Source organism: Saimiri boliviensis, chromosome 5, assembly GCF_048565385.1.
Source record: "Saimiri boliviensis isolate mSaiBol1 chromosome 5, mSaiBol1.pri, whole genome shotgun sequence".
Lineage (NCBI taxonomy): Eukaryota > Metazoa > Chordata > Mammalia > Primates > Cebidae > Saimiri > Saimiri boliviensis.
The window spans coordinates 21,627,779-21,651,190 of NC_133453.1; the positions used below are offsets into that span (position 1 = coordinate 21,627,779).

Sequence of the window (23,412 nt, forward strand, 5' to 3'; positions counted from 1 at the left end):
ATCTCTGACGTAGATGTCTGTGGCCATGAGCCTTATCTCCCACTCCCGCCAGGAATGTGGGGGAGGGGCTGGAGAGGGTTTCGCCCCAAGCGACCCGACCCAAATGCAAAACATACAACCCCTTCTCCCTACACACATACACACAAACACACACACACACACACACACACACACACTCACTTCCAGAGGGGACATCAACTCCCTATTCACACATACACACACACACACAGAGTCTCGCATCCAGCGGTGACATCAAGCCTGGGAGCTGTAGCCGGCCAGCCCCAGAAAGTGTCATTTGTCCAGGAGACAGAGTGCACCACCCCTCAGACCTTCTGGGGCCCCTTTCAATGAGCAGCTGCTGGGCAGGCCAGCCATTGGGGGAAGGGCTGGGGCCGGGGCTAGAACAGGAGCTAGGCAGGGGCCAGGTGGTCCCGCCTGCTCTATACTTAGCCCAGAGGAGCCAGTCTGGGCTCTTGTCCTCCAGCTGTGTCATCAGAGAATATTTTTGGGATTGGCAGCTGCAGGCGCCTCTGCCACTCAGGCCCAAGCCTGGCGGGCGGGCGGCTGGGGACCTGGCGGCTGGAGGTGGGAGGGAGGAGGGGAAAGAGGCCCAAGCTGTGGGAGGGGGCTGGGAAGAGCCTCCCCAGAGCAGGAAGCCAGGCCACGGGCAGAGGAGGCTGCGGGGCCCCTCGCTGGAGAGCCAAACAGGAAGGACTGCCCCCTAAGCGCCGGGCTCTGGGTCAGGGAATCGCCGCCGCCGCAGAGCTGCAGCTCCGGGCCGAGGGTAGGGAGGCAAGCACGGAGCGGGCGGCCTGGGAGGGCTCCGCGGGTCCCTGCGCCCGGTCGCCAGCCGCGCCCCGGCCCCGGGACCGTCGCCGCCGCCTCTGGCCTCGGCTCGCTCTCCGCCCACCTTCCCTGGTTCGCCACTGCGGGCGGTCTGCGGCCGCCGCGATGAAGGCGAGCTCGGGGGACCAGGGGAGCCCCCCGTGCTTCCTGCGCTTCCCGCGGCCCGTGCGGGTGGTAAGTGGCGCCGAGGCCGAGCTCAAGTGCGTGGTCCTGGGGGAGCCGCCGCCCGTCGTGGTGTGGGAAAAGGGCGGGCAGCAGCTGGCGGCCTCGGAACGCCTGAGCTTCCCGGCGGACGGCGCGGAGCACGGCCTGCTGCTGAGCGGCGCGCTGCCCACCGACGCGGGGGTCTACGTGTGCCGCGCCCGCAACGCGGCCGGAGAGGCCTACGCGGCGGCCGCCATCACCGTGCTGGAGCCGCCGGCCTCCGAGCCCGATCCGCAGCCCGCCGAGCGCCCGCTGCCGCCGCCGGGGCCCGGGGAGGGCGCCCCGGTCTTCCTGACGGGGCCGCGGTCCCAGTGGGTGCTGCGGGGGGCGGAGGTGGTGTTGACGTGCCGGGCGGGGGGCCTCCCCGAGCCCACGCTGTACTGGGAGAAGGACGGGATGGCGCTGGACGAAGTGTGGGACAGCAGCCACTTCGCGCTCGAGCCTGGCCGTGCCGAGGACGGCCCGGGCGTGAGCCTGGCGCTGCGCATCCTGGCGGCGCGGCTGCCGGACTCCGGCGTCTACGTGTGCCACGCCCGCAACGCGCACGGCCACGCGCAGGCTGGCGCGCTGCTCCAGGTGCAGCAGCCCCCCGAGAGCCCGCCCGCAGACCCCGACGAGGGCCCAGCGCCAGTGGTGGAGCCGCTCAAGTGCGCGCCCAAGACCTTCTGGGTGAACGAGGGCAAGCACGCCAAGTTCCGTTGCTACGTGATGGGCAAGCCCGAGCCCGAGATCGAATGGCACTGGGAGGGCCTCCCGCTGCTCCCGGACCGCCGCCGCCTCATGTACCGCGACCGCGACGGCGGCTTCGTGCTCAAGGTGCTCTACTGCCAGGCCAAGGACCGCGGGCTCTACGTCTGCGCCGCGCGCAACTCGGCGGGCCAGACGCTCAGCGCAGTGCAGCTGCACGTGAAAGGTACGGCAGCTCCCCGGGCAGGGGGAGCGGCCTTGCTCGTCCTCCGAGGCTCGCCGAACCCCGGCCCCTCTCGGTGCCCGGCGCTGCCCTGAAGACTGGGGGAGGGGAGGTCGGCGGGAATATTAAAATACCAAACCCGCCCGCCTCCCACTCCCCAGGGATTCGGATTTAGTAGGTCTCCAGGGTACTCAGGAACTTAGAAAACTCCCCAAATGGTTCTGAGGCAGATGGTGGAACACCACTAAGAAGTGATTGATGTACAAACCTAGAGGGCCTAGAACTCTTCTCCCCTACTGGTTTTCAACGTCTTTGTTATTTTACTCCTCCTTCCCCAACTGAATTCACAACTGGAGCCCCAATAGATGAAACAGATAAAGGAGTATTTTACGGGTGTAAATTGCTAAGTCTAAATGTGTAACAGGCACTTCTAAAGCGTCAGTGAGAATCAGGAGGCCATTTTATTGAATATAAGCATTTGAAGTGAAGGCTGCATTCGTGGTTCAGGCTCTGAACCCTGTTGGGACGGCCTGGCTGCATCTGTCACCTTGAGAAACAACCGTTTCAGTGGAAAGGTAGACTTGAGGGTGGGCAAATGTCCTGAATGTTTTTACTGTTCTTTGATTAAACTGCCCCCCACGTTTGAAAGAAGAGGAAGGTGAAGGAGAGATTTACATTTCAAAGTTGAATCACCAATATCCAATAAATGCTTACATTCTCATAAACAGAAAATTCAAAGGGAAAAAAACACACCCCAAACTCACTGGAAGGGAACGCTCTCCATAGCAGGATTTCATCACAATGCAAAAGCTTACGCCTTCACTAGTTGTCCAGATTTTTCTCTCGGAGGAAAAACAAAGTTGGTAAATTATCCTGAGTCCTGCCTGGCATGCAGTCAAGCATGTGGCCCCCGGGCTGTGGTGGTGGCCTCACTGGTACAGTTCAATGCGCACAGATTCGCCAGGTTGGTGTGGATCTGGACCTCCATCAGGGAGGAAAAGCCCTAAGGGAAGGCTAGAGGTGCTTCCCAGAGTTGCACACACACAAAAAAACTTGCTTCTCCAGCAACCTAAGTTAACCTTCTGGTTTCTAACATCCTGTTTTCTTTTTTTTTGAAATTACTTTTTTTTTTTTTTTTTTTGGAGGCAGAGTTTTGCTCTTGTTGCCCAGGCTGGAGTGCAATGGCGCAATCTTGGCTCACCGCAACCTCTGCCTCCCAGGTTCAAGCAATTCTCCTTCCTTAGCCTCCCAAGTAGCTGGGATTAGAGGCATGCGCCACCATACTCTGCTAATTTTGTGTTTTGTTAGAGATGGGATTTCTCCTTGTTGCTCAGGCTGGTCTCGAACTCCCGACCTCAGGTGATCCACCCACCTTGGCCTCCCAAATTGCTGGGATTACAGGCAGGAGCCACCTTGCCTGACAGAAATACACTTTTGAAAAGAGTTAAAATATTTTAAATTCTACTCAGACCTTTGTGAAATATATGAAATGCCTGGGGGAGGGGAGCCAGGAACAGTTTGGAAATCACCAATCTGGTCCAGCCCTTTCCCTCTCTTTCCCCATTTTACAAGTAAGGAGACTGAGGCTCAGAAATATTGAAATGGACTGTCTCAAGGTGATGCGGCTAGTAAGTGCCAGGCCCTGATGAGAACTTAGGCCATCTTAAGAACCACCGCTTGCCTTCTGATGGTTTTCTGTGATTCCACAATGCCTGCTGGCTCTGCATGAAGAGCACGCAGCCTGAACTAATGCGCTCTGAGGAGTCCTCCTCCTAGTGTGGCCATTCTCCAGAGCCCTCTCTTGTCTCTCCCCTCTCCACAGAGCCCCGCCTCCGGTTCACAAGGCCCCTGCAGGATGTGGAGGGCCGTGAGCACGGGATTGCCGTGCTGGAGTGTAAAGTACCCAACTCCCGCATCCCCACGGCCTGGTTCCGAGAGGACCAGCGGCTGCTGCCCTGCCGCAAGTACGAGCAGATCGAAGAGGGCACCGTCCGGCGCCTCATCATCCACAGGCTGAAGGCAGATGACGACGGTGTCTATCTGTGCGAGATGCGGGGCCGGGTGCGCACCGTGGCCAATGTCACAGTCAAAGGTTGGCTGGCCCTCGGGGAAGAGGCTGAGGCAGAGGCAGGCAGGTGCTCAGACTCCAGGCTGATGGATTCCTGTCTGCATCTCAGGGCCCATCCTGAAGCGCCTGCCCCGGAAGCTCGATGTCCTGGAGGGAGAGAATGCAGTGCTGCTGGTGGAAACTCTAGAGGCTGGGGTCCAGGGACGGTGGAGTCGTGATGGAGAGGAGCTGCCGGCCATTTGCCAGACCACCTCGGGCCACATGCATGCGCTGGTCCTTCCAGGGGTCACCCGAGAAGATGCTGGCGAGGTCATCTTTAGCCTGGGCAACTCCCGTACCACTGCGCTGCTCAGAGTCAAATGTGAGGGCAGGAAGGCCTCTGGACAGGCGGGCCAGGGTGGGAGGTTGGCCAGATGCCCCAGCTGGGTTGGTGAAGTAGATTTAAGGTGGAAGGGCTGTGGAGGCCCAAGCAAGGCTGGAACACGTCCTTGCCTTGGTCTCAGGCGTCAAGCACAGTCCCCCAGGGCCCCCCGTGTCGGCTGAGATGTTCAAGGGCCAGAAGAACACAGTCCTGCTGACCTGGAAGCCTCCCGAGCCTGCTCCTGAGACCCCATTCATCTACCGGCTGGAGCGGCAGGAAGTGGGCTCTGAAGACTGGATTCAGTGCTTCAGCATCGAGAAAGCCGGAGCCGTGGAGGTGCCGGGCGACTGTGTGCCCTCCGAGGGTGACTACCGCTTCCGCATCTGCGCAGTCAGCGGACATGGTCGCAGTCCTCACGTGGTGTTCCATGGTTCTGCTCACCTTGGTGAGTTGATCCTGCCAGACCCGCTCATCACTTCTCCTTTCCCCAGCCCTCAGTGCTGGTCCTTTCACAGGCCTGCCATCCACCAGCCTCTACCCTCTGCCACCCCTTGTAGTTCTAACAGCTGCACTCTGTCACTGCCTCAGTGCCCACAGCTCGCCTGGTGGCAGGTCTGGAAGATGTGCAGGTATACGACGGGGAAGATGCCGTCTTCTCCCTCGATCTCTCCACCATCATCCAGGGTACCTGGTTCCTTAATGGGGAAGAGCTCAAGAGTCACAAGCCGGAGGGCCAGGTGGAACCTGGGGCCCTGCGGTACCATGTGGAGCAGAAAGGCCTGCAGCACAGACTCATCCTGCATGCCGTCAAGCACCAGGACAGCGGGGCCCTGGTCGGCTTCAGCTGCCCCGGCGTGCAGGACTCAGCTGCCCTCACCATCCAAGGTTGGTGCCTGTGGGGACCTGAGTGGGCAGAGAGGGTCAAGACACAGAAGTTCTGTTGGCAAAATGAGACAGATGCTGTTCCCATTTCTTGTATCTGGGCCAGGAGAGCAAGGAGCATCCACGATGGGCGCAGGTGGAGGGCTCAGAGGTCCAGAAGGCCAATTTCAACCCACATGCAACATCCAGAGCACCCCTTGTTATCTTGATATATGTCAGCATCATATCCCAGTTCTCTGGAGTGCTTTGTGGTTTACAGGATTCTGTCGCATTTGTCATCTCATTTGAAAGACAGACCCTGGCTGCTAGTCCCTGACTACCTCCTGCCCTATTGTTCAATTCCTGACACTTTCATTGCAACTTCCTACCTGCCATGCACCGTCCTGTGTCACCTTACATAGATTAACACGATCTTCTCAATGGCCCTGTAAGATAGGTTCTTTCTTTTTTTCCCCAGAGTCTCGCTTTGTCGCCCAGGCTGGAGTGCAATGGTGCAATCTCGGCTCACTGTAACCTCTGCCTCCCAGGTTCAAGCAGTTCTCCTGCCTCAGCATCCTGAGTAGCTGGGACTACAGATGTGCACCCCCATGCCTGGCTTATTTTTGTATTTTAGTAGACATGGGGTTTCACCCTGTTGCCCAGGCTTATCTCGAACTTAAGATAGGTTCTTTTGGCCGGGCGCGGTGGCTCAAGCCTGTAATCCCAGCACTTTGGGAGGCCGAGGTGGGTGGATCACGAGGTCAAGAGATCGAGACCATCCTGGTAACATGGTGAAACCCCGTCTCTACTAAAAATACAAAAAATTAGCTGGGCATGGTGGTGCGTGCCTGTAATCCCAGCTACTCAGGAGGCTGAGGCAGGAGAATTGCCTGAACCCGGGAGGCGGAGTTTGCGGTAAGCCGAGATCGTGCCATTGCACTCCAGCCTGGGCAACAAGAGCGAAACTCTGTCTCAAAAAAAAAAAAAAAAAAAAAAAAACATAGGTTCTTTTGACATTCCTATTTTATAGCAGGGGAGACAGTTACAGAGAGGTTAAGTGACTTGCTCAAAGCACGGAAATAATGAGCGAGGTGCTGAATTATGAACCCAGGCAGTCTGGCTCCTGATCACACTGTGCCACCTGCTGAAAGGTGGAAGGAGGAGAACGAGGCATCCCTGAGGATGAGGGGGGCTGAAGGTTCAAGGATCATACTAGCATTTGCCATGTCACTGTTGCTGGAGTTGGCAAGACCAATCAAAGAGTCTGCTGGTACCCATGCCCAGGGTCTTGGGGTGATTCGCTGTCAGCATCGCAGGCAGAGGGCCAGGTGAGACCTGACCAGCAACCAGAGCAGCATTTTTCAAAATGGGACCTGGGCTCCCTGACATCAGAACCACCTAGAGGGCTGGTTTATAATGCAGATTTCCTGGCCCCTGCACACTTGGGAGTCCAAGAATTCTGCATTTTTGGCAGGCTCCCTAGGAATTCTTATGCACAGCCAAAGCACCGCTCTTAAGGGTTGGTGTGTAAGCCCAAGCCTATTTTTAAAAACCCCAACAACAGGGCAGGCATGGTGGCTCACGCCTGTAATCCCAGCACTTTGGGAGGATGAGGCAGGCGGATCACCTGAGGTCGGGGGTTTGAGACCAGCCTGACCAACTTGGAGAAACCCTGTCTCTACTGAAAATACAAAAAAATTAGCCAGGCATGGTGGTGGATGCCTGTAATCCCAGCTACTAGGGAGGCTGAGGCAGAATTGCTTGAACCTGGGAGGCAGAGGTTGCAGTGAGCCGAGATTGCGCCATTGCACTTCAGCCTGGGAAATGTGTGAAACTCCATCTCAAAATTAAAAAAAAAAAAAAAGAAACCAGGCTGGGTGCGGTGGCTCACACCTATAATCCCAGCACTTTTGGGAGGCCGAGGCGGGTGGATCACAAGGTCAAGAGATCGAGACCATCCTGGTCAACATGGTGAAACCCTGTCTCTACTAAAAATACAAAAGTTAGCTGGGCATGGTGGCATACGCTAGTAGTCCCAGCTACTTGGGAGGCTGAGGCAGGAGAATTGCTTGAACCTAGGAGGCAGAGCTTGTGGTGAGCCGAGGTCACGCCATTGCACTCTAGGCTGAGTAGCAAGAGCGAAACTCCGTCTCAAAAAACAGCAACAACAACAACAGCAGTTTCCGTTGCATCCACCCCAACGCTGAGCCCATGCACCGGAGACGGGTGCTTATCTGTGCTTCTCCCCACACAGAGAGCCCGGTGCACATCCTGAGCCCCCAGAACAAGGTGTCATTGACCTTCACAACCTCAGATCGGGTGGTGCTGACCTGTGAGCTCTCGAGGGTGGACTTCCCAGCGACGTGGTACAAGGATGGGCAGAAGGTGGAGGAGAGTGAGCTGCTGGTGGTGAAGATGGATGGGCGCAAACACCGTCTGATCCTGCCCGAGGCCAAAGTTCAGGACAGTGGCGAGTTTGAGTGCAGGACAGAAGGGGTCTCAGCCTTCTTCTACGTCACTGTCCAAGGTCAGGAACCATGCCAGCCTGGGCTCCTCCAGCCAAGGCTGACTGTGGGGCCGCATAAGTCATGCCCCCTGGTCTGCTGCCTACTTGGGGAAGTCCTTTACAGGGAGAGCCTAGTGGCCCAGGGAACATGTTTCAGATAACTCTGCGATTGCTTCTTTTTTTTTTTTAATCTGAGACAGGGTCTCTGTTGCCCTGGCTGGAGGGCAGTGGCATGATCTCAGCTCATTGCAACCTCCGACTCCTGAGTTCAAGCGATTCTCCCACTTCAACCTCCCAAGTGATTACAGGTGTGCCACTGCGCCCAGCTAATTTTTGTATTGTTTGGGAGAGATGGGGTTTCACCATGTTGGTCAGGCTGGTCTCAAACTCCTGATCTCAAGTGATCTACCTGCCTCAGCTTCTGAAAGTGCTGGGATTACAGGCATGAGTCACTGCGCCTGCCTTTTTTCTTTCTTTCTTTTTTAAGGTGAGGGTCTCTCTGTTGTCCAGGCTGGCCTTGAATTCCTGTGCTCAAACGATCCTCCTTCCTCAGCCTCCTGAGAGCTGGCACTATAGGCGTGCACCACGCATGGCCTGCCTTTGCCTCCTAAACCCCTTAAACACACACTGTCTAGCACACTCACTACCCACATAGCCTCTGCTGGGTTGGGTGGGGGAACAAAATGCACTCAAGGGAAGGAGAGATGGGAGTGAACACTTTTTGGGCACTTACTCTGAGCCAAGTGCTATGCTAAGGATTTCCAGTCTACACTCTTGTTTAATCTTCACAACTAGATGAGGGACAATATATCCCCAGTTCAGGGACAAAGAAACGGAGGCTCTAAGAGTCACATGACCTCTGTCACACCAGAGCTGGGAGTCACAGGATTGTGCTATTCCTGCTGCCTTAGCGAGAGTCAAATGGAAGCATCGAGTGCAGTTGCCCTGAGGTTCTCACAAGGCAGTCCTTGGGCTGGCTGCTTTAGGAAACTCCTGGAAGGTGCTTATAAATGCAGATGCCCAGGTTCCCTGGACTGTCCAGAGCCCCAATATCCAGGGTGAAGCCTGAAGATCCTCTCCTAACAAATACAGACTCTCCGAGAGAGCAGCTTGGCAACCACGGATCCCACTCATCTCACTGAGTGGAAACCCTGTTTTCCACACTATTGCCAGGAGGTCCTGTGGCCCCTGCCTGAATGCACCCTGTGACAGGGAACTCATTACCCGGAGAGGGGCTGTCTCTGTTGCCACTTATTGGGCCATCCTTCACCTGCCCGCCCCGGGGGCTTTCTTGTAATAATAGAAGCAGTCAGCATGGCCCTGATGTAGCTTGTGACAGTGACCTCCCTTCAGCCTAGACAAATAATGGCTGCCTCTCTGTGAACTCTGTGCCTCCTTCCCTCCATGTACTCACCCCACCACCTCTGATCTTTTGGGGACCCTCAGAGCACTCTGCTGCCACATGATCTGCCGTATCTCACCTGCCATGCCTTCAGTATTCCTTGTCATTGTCCCTGAGCCCCTACACAGCAGGGCCTTAGCCCTCCCCAGGGTCCTCCTGTGCAGAAACAGTGTCTCCTGGCCACACAGCTAGTTGAGACTGATTGTGTGGGGATGTCTGTGCAATGCCGCTTCTGCTCCCTGCCCAGATCCCCCCGTGCACATCGTGGACCCCCGAGAGCATGTGTTCGTGCATGCCATAACCTCCGAGTGTGTCATGCTGGCCTGCGAGGTGGACCGAGAGGACGCCCCTGTGCGTTGGTACAAGGATGGGCAGGAGGTGGAGGAGAATGACTTCGTGGTGCTGGAGAGTGAGGGGCCCCATCGCCGCCTGGTGCTGCCTGCCACTCAGCCCTCAGATGGGGGCGAGTTTCAGTGTGTCGCCGGAGACGAGCGTGCCTACTTCACCGTCACCATCACAGGTGGGGGGCCAGGTGGGGAGCCAGGAGGGCCTGGGAGGCACAGGGGAAGGTGCCCCCTGCTCCCTCAGGCAGCTGCCACACTTTCACTCCTGGGTCACTGTTCCCCACCCTGCTGCCCTCCCCCTGGCAGATCAGATCTCCTCCCTTTCTCCTCAAGCTATGGTCTAGTCACATGCAGGAAACGTGTTATCAAAAGCACATTGGTCTTGGCTAAGGAAGCCCTGCCTTCTCTGTTCTCCTGAAAACCTCTGCCAAGGGAAATCTTTGGGGACAGTGAATCTATGGCAGGGAAGAGTCTAGGGCAGGTGGTCTTAGGCACTAGAGAGGCCAAAAGATCTTGGAGGAGGAGATCCCCAGCTCCATCTGGGGACCCAATCCTCCTCCTCAGTTCCACCCTTCATACCACTCCTGTCCCAGCCCAGAGAATGTGGAGCAGTTCTGCAGCTGGAGCTGACCCCATGGTCCCTGCTGTGCAGCCCCTGCACAGCGCAAAGTCTGGTGTGCTTTTGTGACAGCTGTATTCATGTGTCTCTAGCTGTGAGTAACTGTCAGCTGCTGTGTGACAATCTCAGGGAGGTCCTTCTTCAACACATAGGGTAGGGGACACAACTGGATTAGGGAGGGTGGCAGGCCTACGCCTGGCCCACCCGTCATGCCTGGCAGTAGCTGTCCCTGTCCTCCAGATGTCTCCTCGTGGATCGTGTATCCCAGTGGCAAGGTGTATGTGGCAGCTGTGCGCCTGGAGCGTGTGGTGCTGACCTGTGAGCTGTGCCGGCCTTGGGCGGAGGTGCGCTGGACCAAGGACGGAGAGGAGGTGGTGGAGAGCCCCGCGCTGCTCCTGCAGAAGGAAGACACCATCCGCCGCCTGGTGCTGCCTGCCGTCCAGCTCGAGGACTCCGGCGAGTACTTGTGTGAAATCGACGATGAGTCAGCCTCCTTCACTGTCACCGTCACAGGTGTGGGTCCAGCCTAGCTTCCTGGGGTCACAGAGACAGCCCTGAGCCCTGGAGGAGCTGGCCACATAGCCCCAGCTAGCACCCTGGGGAGGAGGAAGGTGGGGCGGCAGGTATGAGTGCCAGGGTTCTTGCTGAGATCAGCACAGGGCTCCTATTCGAGGAAACAAGCCCCTCCCCAGTGCCCAAGGCCAGGCCCAGCTCTGTGCCACAATTCATTTACTGAGCACTTGCCCTGCGCCAGGTACTGGGAGTAGCAGGTGAGTAATACAGACATGGTTCCTATTCTGAGAGAGCTGCCAGTCTAGGTGAGGAGGCAGCTGTTAACCAGGGGTCGCAAACGGGCAGTCCCGGGGGCCTGTGCATTCCACATATGCTTTGTTTGGTCTGCAGAGTCTTACCAAAGTCAGGACAGTTCAGATAACAATCCGGAGGTATGCGTCCTCTTGAAAAAGCCGAAGACCCGGCGGCTCTGGTCCCGCTTCCCCCCATGGCGACGAACAGCTGGCACTGAGTAGCAGCTGCCCCTGCAGTCTGGGGCCCACATTCCTCTGTCCCACCCTTCCTGCCATTGCTTTTTGCCTCTCCCCAGACTGCTTCAGCCGCTAACCTAACCTGGCCCTTGTGGGCATTTGAGTTTGCGACCCCTGTGTTAAACCAATAAACACGCAAATAAATGTACAGTGACACCTGGTGATAAGTACTGGGAGGGCCAAGGGCAGAGGGCTCAAGAACGCAGAGCAGGAGGGTCAGGGAGGGCCTCAGAGAAAGTTACCCTTTTACACACAGGAACCAGCACTGCGAAGACAGAAATGGCTGCTTCCCTCCAGGAGTGCACAGCCTGGCAGGAAAGCCAGGCGCCTTCCAGGATCTTAGAGCATGGGTTGTTGCCTAGAGCTTCTCTAGGGACCCTGGGGCTGAGAGCCACCACCTGGCCAGGCGACAGGAGGTGCTTTCTTTTTTTTTTCTTTCTTTCTGTTTTTTTTCTTTCTTTCTTTTTTTTTTTTTTTTTTTTTTGAGATGGAGTTTCGCTCTTGTTACCCAGGCTGGAGTGCAATGGCGCGATCTTGGCTCACTGCAACCTCCGCCTCCTGGGTTCAGGCAGTTCTCCTGCCTCAGCCTCCTGAGTAGCTGGGATTACAGGCACGCGCCACCATGCCCAGCTAATTTTTTTTTTTTGTATTTTTAGTAGAGATGGGGTTTCACCATGTTGACCAGGGTGGTCTTGATCTCCTGACCTCGTGATCCACCCGCCTCAGCCTCCCAAAGTGCTGGGATTACAGGTGTGAGCCACCGCGCCTGGCCTTTCTTTTTTTTTTTTTTTTGAGATGGAGTCTCGCTGGCACCCAGGCACCCAGGCTGAAGTTCAGTGGCGCCATCTTGGCTCACTGCAACCTCAGCCTCCTGGGTTCGAGTGATTCTCCTGCCTTAGTCTCCTGAGTAGCTGGGACTACAGGTGCATGCCACCATGTCCAGCTAATTTTTTGTATTTTTAGTGAAGACAGGGTTTCATTGTGTTAGCCAGGATGGTCTTGATCTCCTGACCTCATGATCCACCTGCCTCAGCCTCCCAAAGTGCTGGGATTACAGGTGTGAGCCACTGCACCTAGCCAGGAAGTGCTTTCAAAGCTGATACTGGAGCTAAGTGGAGGTGGGTGTAGGCAGGAGGTTGGTGTGGGGGAAATACTGGAAGCGGGAGAAGCTCAGGACGACTGTGGAAGTGATGGAGTTTCAGTGCCGGAGACCTTGGGGTGCTGGCTCACAGTGCCCAGTCCAGTGTGTGTGTCAGGGGCTGGAGGTCCCTGGGGCTGGGCTGCTCTGGGTGGCACAGAACCCCAGTGGCTGCGCTGAAACACCCATCCTACTTTAGCCACAGTCCTGTCCTACCCCAGCCCTGTCCTGAAAGTCACGCCCCATGCTGAGCTGTTTAGAGGCTCCCCCACTCCCTGTACCCCAGCTAGTCAAGCTGCACACACAAGCCCACAATGCCTAAGAGGCCTTCTGCTCACATTCTGCCCTGTAGCATTCACCTTCACCCTCTCCTCCCCAGCCCTGGCCAGACATAATGGCCACAGCCACACAAACGCCAGCTCACACCCAGGCTCCCCTCAAAACACCAGTCTCTTCACAGAGAAGTTCGCACAAACACCACCTCTCCTCTAGGCCAGAGCAAATCAAGTCTGACACCAAGCTGAGGTCCCAGAGCTGGGTAGCCACCCGGGTCCCATCACTGCGCCCTGTGCTCTCTCCTTGCCCTCATCACCTTCCCCACCCCTCAGGCAGCTGCACTCTGCTCTCTCCCGGCCTTGCTTGGCCACAGAGGACCAGCCTGCATCCCTCAGACCCTTAGAGCAAGCAAGCCCATGGGGGAGGTGGGTTGTGTGGCTCAAGGCAGGAGTCCTGGCAGAGGGCGGAGTGGGAGCTTGTTACCTCGGCCATGCACACTCCCAAGACTGGGAAGCTAGCAGTTCCTCAGCCCCGCCACCAGGGGGCCAAAGGCTGATGGGCCATTAAAGTCTCCCGGAAACTTGAAGATTCTGGGGGGACCTGCGGGCAGCCGGAGTGTGGGCAGGCCTGGGCTACATGCACTGGTCACCTCTAATATTTACATGGTTCCCATTCTGCAGAGAAGTGACCGGAACTTGGAGTGAACTCTCAGAATCAGCATTTAGCACCCCTGGGGAACTCTCAGACAGGCGGATGCAAAAAGCACTATTGCGTTCCTGCAAGGCTTGGTTTAGAATTCCTGCCACTATCTGTGGAATCTGAGCCTCCTCCCTTTGACAGAGGGTATTCCTTTCTCCTGCCCCAGAGTGGATGTGGCCAGCTGTGACCTTACGGAAGTCGTATAATCACTCTGTGCCCTTATATGGAAAATGGGGATAAAACACTACCTTCCTCTTAGGATTGCCGTGAGAGTTAAATATTTCAAGTGCTTAGGACTGTTTCTGGACCTTAGGAAGTGGCATATCAATGTTTGCTATTGCAGATCCACTATCCCTTATCCATAATGCCAAACAAAATCGAAAGGCCTTTTATAAGTTCGGTATTCCAAATCGTTTCAGGAAAACCTGAGTTTGATTGCTCTGAAGCTATTTCTATGTTTTAATACCCTGTGAAAGGTGAATATAGCTATAGCTGTATATCAGTAAGATATGAGTATCTTATAGTCTTATATCTATAAGATACGAATCTATTATAGATATATTCTTGTAAGTCTATATCTTTCAATATATCCTGCCTAGGGTGAGTGTATTATGTGTTATACCAGATATGTTAATGTGACTGATGAAGCCCTCAGTCCCCTGGGGGCTGAGGAAGGTATGTGATAGATGAGAAATGCATCATTTCCAGAATCCAAAGCATTCTGGCTTCTGTAACATCTCTGGCCCGAGAGATTTCAGAGAACAAATTGTGGACCTATTACTGCTTATTATTATTATACTTATTATTATCATGTGGGTGATGGGATCTTCATGCTGCCAAATGGCTCCAGAGAGGCTGACGGTGAGCTTGTGACAGCCTGTGGTTGTCCCCACCCTGCAGAACCCCCAGTGCGGATCCTATACCCCCGGGATGAGGTGGCCTTGATCGCTGTGACCTTGGAGTGTGTGGTGCTGATGTGCGAGCTATCTCGGGAGGATGCCCCTGTGCGCTGGTACAAGGACGGGCTGGAAGTGGAGGAGAGCGAGGCCCTGGTGTTGGAGAGGGACGGGCCACGCTGCCGCCTGGTACTACCTGCTGCCCAGCCTGAGGATGGGGGAGAGTTCGTATGCGATGCTGGAGATGACTCAGCCTTCTTCACTGTCACTGTCACAGGTAGGCAGTCTCTGAAGCACACGGAGGAGGTAGAGACGTAGGAGGCTAAAGGACAGACACCCTCCTCCCCCACCCCATCCCAGCCTTCCCCTTTTCCAGCCTCCTTGTGTTCAGTCATCAGATTCCTGCTTGGCCACATCAGATCAGGACCAGAGGCCTGGTGGGAGGGTGCCCATCAATTAGAACCATTCATTCATTCATTCATTCATTCAATACTCATTGAGCGACTACTATGTGCTTGGCACTCTTTTAGACGCTGGGGATACAGCAGTGAACCAGCAAGACAAAATCTCCTGTCTTCACAGAGTTTATACTCTAGCAAGAGTGGACAGACAAAAAATAAGAGATGGTTTGTCAGGTGGTAATGAGTGCATCAGAGGTGAAGCAAGGAAAGGGGGTAGGAAGTAGGGTGGCTGTGGAGTGGGGTGTGTAGATCTGGGTGTGAGTCTGGATCTGCCTCTTTCTGTCTGTATGAGCTTAGCAAGTCAGTTTCTTCTAAAGAGGCCTCAGGTCCTCATCTGTGAGGTACAGCCAGCAGCTGTGCACCTGTTTCGGGGTGGTCAGAGTAACTGATTAAAAAAACACAGGGCTGGCTGGGCGCAGTGGCTTACGCTTGTAATCCCAGCACTTTGGGAGGCCGAGGCGGGCAGATCATGAGGTCATAAGTTCGAGACCAGCCTGGCCAATATGGTGAAATACCATCTCTACTAAAAATACAAAAAACTTAGCCGGGTGTGGCGGCACATTCCTGTAATCCCAGCTACTCAGAAGGCTGCGGCAGGAGAATTGCTCGAACCTGGGAGGCGGACGTTGCAGTGAGCCAAGATCGCACCATTGCACTCCCGCCTAGGCAACAAGAGTGCAAGTCCATCTCAAAAAAACAAACAAACAAACAAACAAAACCAGGGCTTAGCACAGTGCCTGGCACACAGCAGCTGCTCCATGGACTGCTGCTGGCACCATTCCCAACAGCTGTGCTGCCAGGGGGTAGGGCTGAGGATCTGGTGGGTAAGGCAGGAGAGGCCTGCTCCCCAAGCCCATGTGCCCCTCTCTCTGCCCACCCACCAGCCCCGCCAGAGAGGATTGTGCATCCAGCAGCCCGATCCCTGGATCTGCATTTTGGGGCTCCCGGGCGCGTGGAGCTGCGCTGTGAGGTGGCCCCAGCTGGGTCTCAGGTGCGCTGGTACAAGGACGGGCTGGAAGTGGAGGCATCAGACGCCCTGCAGCTGGGTGCCAAGGGGTCCACCCGCACCCTGACCCTGCCCCACGCCCAGCCTGAGGACGCCGGGGAGTATGTGTGTGAGACCCGAGATGAGGCCATCACCTTCAATGTCATCCTGGCTGGTGCGTGCTCCTGGCCAACCTGGGGTGGGGAGGCAAGGACAAGCATGGACTGACACCCTCCTCTCTTACCCAGAGCCCCCAGTGCAGTTCCTTGCTCCAGAGAGAGCCCCGAGCCCGCTCTGTGTGGCTCCCGGGGAGCCAGTGGTGCTGAGCTGTGAACTGTCCCGGGCTGGTGCCCCTGTGATCTGGAGCCACAATGGGAAGCCCGTGCAGGAGGGAGAGGGCTTAGAGTTCCATGCTGAGGGCCCCCGCCGAGTCCTCTGCATCCAGGCTGCAGGCCCAGCCCATGCAGGGCTCTACACCTGCCAGTCTGGAGCAGCCCCAGGAGCCCCGAGCCTCAGCTTCACCGTCCAGGTGGCTGGTGAGTACAGCCTGGACACTAAGCCTGTGCGTGGCACCCCAAACCCTGTAGGATTCCTGCTTTTCCAGCATGCCTTGCCCATCCCTATCCCACTTTTCTCAGGACCTTCCTGTCATGCCCCCCACTGCCCTCCTCAAAGCCCTGAGTCTCTCCTTCCAAGTGACCTCCAGCTCTGACCCCACAGAGCCCCCTGTGCGGGTGGTGGCTCCCGAGGCAGCCCAGACGAGAGTTCGGAGCACCCCAGGCGGGGACCTCGAGCTGGTGGTGCACCTCTCTGGGCCCGGGGGCCCTGTGCGCTGGTACAAGGACGGGGAGCGACTGGCAAGCCAGGGGCGGGTGCAGCTGGAGCAGGCCGGGGCCAGGCAGGTGCTGCGGGTGCAGGGGGCACGGAGTGGGGACGCTGGGGAGTACCTGTGCGACGCGCCCCAGGACAGCCGCATCTTCCTCGTCAGCGTGGAAGGTAACAGTGCACTCCTCACATCCTGTGGGCTCTGGCACCCCAAGGACCACCTGCCACAATTCTGGGGCTCCCTTACCCCTCCACCCTGCTTTGCTGCCTCTGGCTCCAACCAGTGCATGTGTGACTATCACTTGGATAGGGGTTTACGGCTCCCCTTTCCAGAAACCCTTGCGTGAGAGTGGCATAGGTGGTTAAAAGCAGGGGCTCCAGAATCCACCCACCCAGGTTCCAGCCTGGATTCTGGGCCCCGGTAGTTGTGTGACATTGGCCAAGTTCTTCAGCCTCTCTGAGCCCCAGCTCTGAGAAGAGGGGATAGTGCTTGTCTTATAGACCTGTTGTGACAAGTATATGCTCTAAGTAGGGTCCCTGGTAAATGATCTGTTATTAGGACGTCATGGAGGTGGGGCGCTAGGCTAGGATTTCAAGGAACTGACTGAAAGGAGTGGCAGGGAGTTGACATCTTGTCCTTTGGGCCACCCCTATGGCCCATACATGGCAGGTCTTCATGGAAGGTTTATTAAATGACTGGGGGTGAGGGCCTGTATCCTGAGGACAGGATGAAAGGGGAGGAGGGAAAAGACCCCACACATCTCATTACCTGACCACGCCCTCAGAGCCGCTGCCGGTGAAGCTGGTCTCGGAGCTGACACCACTTACTGTCCATGAGGGCGATGATGCCACGTTCCGGTGTGAAGTCTCCCCACCAGATGCCGATGTCACCTGGCTGCGCAATGGAGCCGTCATCACTCCGGGGCCCCAGGTGGAGATGGCCCAGAACGGTTCAAGCCGCACCTTGACCCTGCGAGGCTGCCAGCTGGGGGATGCGGGGACCGTGACTGTGCGTGCAGGGAGCACAGCCACAAGTGCCCGGCTCCATGTTCGAGGTGAGGTCCTGAGGAGGATGAGATGCTCTGTGTCCCGTGGCTGTACCCCCCATCCTGGGCCCCCACAGCCTTGCCTGTCCGCCTAGGGACAGACCAGTAGGATGGAGCAAGGGGCCGGCCTTGAACCCCACCAGCCTCTATGGCCTCCTCCTTCTTTCCCACCAGAGACAGAGCTGCTATTCCTACGGCGGCTGCAGGACGTGCGGGCAGAGGAAGGCCAGGACGTGTGTTTCGAAGTGGAGACAGGCCGAGTGGGTGCAGTGGGAGCCGTGCGCTGGGTGCGAGGTGGGCAGCCCCTGCCCCACGACTCTCGCCTGTCTATGGCCCAGGATGAGCACATCCACCGCCTCTTCATCCATGGTGTTGTACTGGCTGACCAGGGCACCTACGGCTGCGAGAGCCACCACGATCGCACCCTGGCCAGGCTCAGCGTGAGGCGTGAGTGCCCTGTCCTCTCTTAATGAATTACCCGTCCCACAGCACAGCCTTTTCTGGCTGTCCTGGAGTCCCTCAGGCCCTGACCAAAGTGCCCCTCACCGCTGAGGAAAGTCAGCCCTGGCCGTCCCAGTCTGGGGGTGGAACCTGCAGCAGCCTGCCCAAAGCAAAACTTTTCTTTTTCTAGTGTTTTTTATTTACCTTAAAAGTCCGTGTGGATTTTGCATTCCATTTCATATTTCCAAGTTGGCCTTGCTATAAACATAAATATTCTCCAAAAAGACTTGCCATGGGCATCCTTCAGTCATGTGTTCTAGGGATACACATACCCACTTAAGTAGCAGGGATGGCTGGCAAACGGCACCCCACTCCTCCAACCCCAAGCTGGAGCCCGTTGTTTCCTCATGCAACTTATGTAACCTCTCTGAGCCAAATGTTCTTTAAAAATGGGGCTAAGACTAGATGTAGTGGCTCACATCTGTAATCCTAACGTTTTGGGAGGCCAAGGTAGGAGGATCCCTTGACTCCAGGAGTTCGAGGCCAGCCTGGGCAACATAGCAAGACCCTATCTCTACAAAAAAAAATTAGCTGGGCATGAGACTGTGCACCTGTAGTCCCAGCTACTAGTGAGGCTGAGGCAGAAGGATTGCTTGAACCCAGGAGTCTGAGGCTGCAGTGAGCTACGATCATGCCACAGCATTCCAGCCTGGGTGATGGTGAGATCCTGCCTCAAATATTTAAAATGGGGTTGATCCCCATCTCAAGTGTCTCTGGGAACATAAACAGATAACATGAAAAATGCTTACACACAGCTTGGTGAATAATTGCCGCTGGTGACATGTATCTCTTCTAACTTATTTCATTCATGAAATTATCGCAATAAACCCGTGTCCCAGTGTTATTCACCTTGTACAGCTGGGGCAGCTGGGGCCCGGAGAGGTCAGGCCATTTGCCAAAGATCACACAGCGCACAAACTCTGTGGTAGAGTGAGGTTCTATTTGTAGTGTACATGACTCCAAATTCCATGCTCCTTCCAGTGTCACAGCACTCCACCTAGACTCCATGAGCCCCCAACCACACTCCTCCCCATTCCTGTGCCCTCATCTCCTAACCCTAATCCAGCCCTGTGCCCCCACCAAGTCTATCCGCTGTGCCTCCTCCTTCCTGCACACTGGTTCTGAACTATTTTGGTCAGGGCCTTAGGTTGGGTGTTGGGGGGTATAGGCAGGGCCAAGGGATGGAGGAGCCACTGCAAACCCTGCCCAGAGCTGGAGGCCTCATCCTCCTTCTCTCTCCATCTCCCCCGGCCAGCGAGGCAGCTGAGGGTGCTGCGGCCTCTGGAGGACGTAACCATCAGTGAGGGTGGCAGTGCCACCTTCCAGCTGGAGCTGTCCCAGGAAGGTGTGACCGGGGAGTGGGCCCGGGGTGGAGTCCGGCTGCATCCGGGGCCCAAGTGCCACATCCACTCGGAGGGCCAGAGTCACCAATTGGTACTCAGCGGCCTAGGCCTGGCCGACTCAGGCTGTGTCTCCTTCACGGCGGATTCCCTGCGCTGCGCAGCCAGACTCGTTGTGAGAGGTGTGGGTGCCAAGACCACAGCCTGCCTGCTGACCTATGTGGCCCTACTCACCCCAGGCATGAATACTGACCCCGACTCGTGTGACCCCCTGACCCTTTGGCCCTGTGTGGCCCTCACTGACATCCCTGCCAGAGTGTGACCCCCCAACCCTTTGGCCCTGTGTGGCCCCAGAGACTCCTCTGCCTGAGTGTGGCCCCTGACTGCCCCAGGCTCTGTCAGCCACTGACTGATGAGCATGCCTATGCTACTGTGGTCCCTGCTGTCTGCCTGCCTGTACACTACCCCACTGACCACTCTAACTGTGACCCTGCTGGCTACACTGCCTGCCATGGCTCCCTCTGCCTGCCTGAGTGTAGTCCCTGTGACCACTCGAGTCCTTCCAATCCACTGACTGCCTAGGGGTGACATCACTAGCAACTCTGCTGGAGCGTCCCCCATTTTTGCTTCCAGCCCCAAGATGTTCCCACTGACCACACCTGCTCTAGCATGTTGCTCATTGCTCCTCTGAACCCATTGGGTCCCCCAATGACCAGTGTCTCCTGCTGGGCATTCTGGCCACATGTGACCCCACTGACCATGCCCACCTGTGGGTGACTCCACTGGCATCTCTGCTCATTTCCCCATTGCCCTCTGGCCTCCAGCCTCTCCCCACGGAGCACCTTAAAGTGTGACTCCTAGTTGGCCGCTCCTAACCCATTAGCCCTGTAGCCCTGCTGTGACCCTCCCCGCACCCCCTTCCACTGACTGATCCTTCTTGGACCACTTGACCCAGCTTATCCCCCTACTCGCTAGTGTCCTCTACTGACCCCTTGTGCCCAAGTGCGTGCCTTCCTTGTCGCTGCAAGCTGGGTCCCCATCCTGCTCCCTCTGCACTGTCCTCTCTCTCCCACTCCCAGAGGTCCCAGTGACCATCGTTCGGGGGCCACAGGACCTAGAGGTGACCGAGGGCGACACAGCTACGTTCGAGTGCGAGCTTTCCCAAGCTTTGGCTGATGTTACCTGGGAGAAGGTCAGAGCCCAACCCCAGCCCAGTCCACTTCAACATCATAACACCAACGATAATGCACCAAGAAACAACTAATACTTCTTCGGCGTGTGTGCCTGGCACTGTGCATTTGCGTTACATTTAATCCCTTACTCCTTACAACTCTAGGAGGTAGGCCTTGTCATTGTGTTATCTATGAGGAAACTGATGCTCAGTGGGACGAAATTACCTGCCCAAGGGCAGACCAAAGAGATGGAGCCCATATTTGAATCCAGGTTTGCCTAATTCCAGAATCCGTGACCATGTCCCCCTGTGACTGATACCTGGCTCTGGGCTTCCCGTGCACCTTTGGGGCCCTAAGGTCCCCAAAGGGTGACACCTTCTCAAAGAGGCTCCTGGCACGGCCCCGAAGTCGTGGGACAGCCCGATCCCAGCTTGGGAACACGAGATACACATAAACGCGCCTCGAGACCCCTTGGCATCAACAGAGGGTGCCGCCGCCCGCTCCCAGCCGTGCTCTCCCCGACCCTCTGCAACTCCCGCCCCTAGGACGGGCGCGCGCTCACTCCAAGCCCGCGGCTCCGGCTCCAGGCCCTCGGCACGCGCCGCCTTCTCCAGCTGCGGCGCTGCAGCCCCTCGGACGCCGGGACCTACAGCTGCGCGTTGGGAACGGCCCGCGTTGGGCCGGTCCGCCTGACCGTGCGCGGTGGGTATGGGGTGATGCGGGGGCTGGGCACTGCTTTGGGCGCGAGACCTGCGGAGCGATCTTCCCGCGACCCTATTGACCGCGCGTGCTTCTAAAAAGGGGCGTGGGGGCGTGGCCAGCACCTGCCCTCCGCCCGCCCCGCTCACGCCCCGGGCTCCGCCCCAGCCCGCACAGTGGCGGTGCTCTCAGAGCTGCTGTCGGTGAGAGCCCGCGAAGGCGGCGGCGCTACGTTCGAGTGCACCGTGTCGGAGGCCGAGACCACGGGGCGCTGGGAGCTCGGAGGCCGCCCGCTGAGACCCGGAGCCCGCGTCCGCATCCGACAAGAAGGTCTGGCAGCCTGGCTACCCTCTCCGGCCCCTCGCTGCCCCGCCCAGGCTCGGACAGACCCCGCCCCGCGGGACAAGCCCCACCTCCGGCTCCGACGGGCCCCGCCTCAAGGCACCAGAGCCGCGTCCCCGGTCTCTCCCCAGCCCCCAGCCCCGAGTCCCGGACCGCTCCTCTCCCCGCTCCGCACCCCGGTTCCGCCCCACTTAGCGTACACTAACGGCGTCCGAACCGACCCAGGGGCCTGCTGCGGCCCCACCCTCGTCCCCAGCGCTCCTCTGAGGTGGCTCCGGCCTCGCTAGCGACCCCGTCACCCCCAGGGAAGAAACACATTCTGGTGCTGAGCGAGCTGCGCGCCGAGGACGCCGGTGAAGTCCGCTTCCAGGCGGGGCCCGCCCAGTCCTTGGCTCTGCTGGAAGTGGAGGGTAAGCACCAAGGGCGGGAGCGACAGGGAAAGAACACCCTCTCCTCTCCCGCCGGGGGACTGACGGACCGGGAGTGACCCCGGGAACGCTGCCTTCCTCTTCCCCTTCCCCCGAAGGGCTCTCCTGGGCCGGGTCACAGAGGGCACCGCGTTTCCCTGGGAAGAGGAGACTTCGGATTTGAGGTGCAAAGGAACGGACCAGTGGCATAGAGGGCTGAGGCCATGAGTGGAGGCTGCAGGGAGGGAAGATGCGTCTCTTCTCCTGGGGGCTATTTGTGTCCCTATTAACTTAAGCCCCCGCCCCCTACCCTCAGCATTGCCTCTCCAGATGTGCCGCCGCCCCCCTCGCGAGAAGACCATTCTGGTGGGCCGCCGGGCCGTGCTGGAAGTGACTGTGTCCCGCTCGGGGGGCCACGTGTGCTGGTTGCGGGAGGGGGCCGAGCTGTGCCCGGGAGATAAGTATGAGATGCGCAGCCACGGCCCCACCCACAGCCTGGTCATCCATGACGTTCGACCTGAGGACCAGGGCACCTACTGCTGCCAGGCCGGCCAGGACAGCGCCCACACACGGCTGCTGGTAGAGGGTGAGTAAAGCCGACTGGGCAGAGGCAGGCGGACGAGGACACCTGGGAGCCGATGGGCTAAGCCACACCTATGGGAGGCTTTCGAGGACTTGGGGTGGCGGCGGGTCCCGGGATGTGTTGGAGGTGGGGGTGGGGGAGGGGAGGGATAGAGCACACCTAGGGCTGGAAAGCCCTGGAACCGCTTGATTCAGATCAGCTGCTCCTGGTCAGCTGTTCCCACCTTTCTACACCCCTTCCTGCCAGGCTTCTCTCTTGCCACTGGACCATGTTTCTCTCTCTTGAACAGCCCCATTTCTACCAGTTCCTCTCCTCTGTGCCTCCCCAACACTGCCTGCCTCCAGCCTGTCCCTCCTCCCTCCCGCCCATCTCAGTGAGTTCCATGTCAGCCTTAGCAGAGGCCTCTTCCTTTCCTCTTACACATGTCTCACAGGAAGAGACATCCCACCTTCTATCCCAAATCCCAGCATTCCCTCCAGATGTTGAGCTGTGCCCTACCCCTAGCTGACCCCCACCTTCCAAGACAGCCCTAACAGAGGCCCAGAAAGGGTAGGGCAGAGCCTGTGGGCCCAGCTCTTCCTGTGCTAGTGTCCAGGCTCTGCCGGGGAAGAGGAAGGTGGTACCCACTCTCTCCCCAGCCCCACGTGGAGTCATTCCTCTGCAGGTAACTAGGAGGACCGAACCAGGCCAGGCAGGTGCCCTTGGACAGCTTGGAAGGCGTGTGCCCTTACCCTGGGCAGGGGAGGAGAGACAGGGAAATCAGAGGTGTCAGGAAACAATAAAAGTGCTACAGCTCATTCCCTTGCCTCTCTGAGTGATGTGGGAGGGCAGACCTTGCCTGTTGCCCCTGTGCAGTGAGGGCTGTAGTGCTTGTACCT

At 57.5% G+C, this 23,412-nt stretch overlaps 1 protein-coding gene across 4 annotated transcripts; it reads left to right on the plus strand.

Moving 5' to 3' along the window:
- The first annotated feature begins 496 nt into the window (after positions 1-496).
- On the plus strand, positions 497-23,331 carry OBSL1 (obscurin like cytoskeletal adaptor 1). Of its 4 annotated transcripts, none has more exons than XM_010336257.3 (21): positions 646-1,963; positions 3,783-4,052; positions 4,138-4,389; positions 4,532-4,834; positions 4,978-5,274; positions 7,505-7,777; positions 9,406-9,678; positions 10,362-10,634; positions 14,178-14,450; positions 15,519-15,794; positions 15,868-16,155; positions 16,340-16,615; positions 17,230-17,499; positions 17,665-17,937; positions 19,247-19,513; positions 20,411-20,523; positions 21,049-21,205; positions 21,371-21,532; positions 21,850-21,954; positions 22,268-22,537; positions 23,199-23,331. In XM_010336257.3, the coding sequence occupies exons 1-21, from the start codon at positions 952-954 to the stop codon at positions 23,204-23,206; spliced, it is 5,691 nt and encodes a 1,896-aa protein (XP_010334559.2). In that variant the 5' UTR covers positions 646-951; the 3' UTR covers positions 23,207-23,331. The 4 variants fall into 4 exon arrangements, with proteins under 4 accessions (XP_039325524.1, XP_010334559.2, XP_074255074.1 ...); XM_074398973.1 differs by lacking the exon at positions 23,199-23,331 and adding an exon at positions 22,824-23,182 and having other exon boundaries at positions 853-1,963; XM_074398974.1 differs by lacking the exons at positions 22,268-22,537; positions 23,199-23,331 and having other exon boundaries at positions 853-1,963; positions 21,770-21,937.
- Positions 23,332-23,412: the final 81 nt, after the last annotated feature.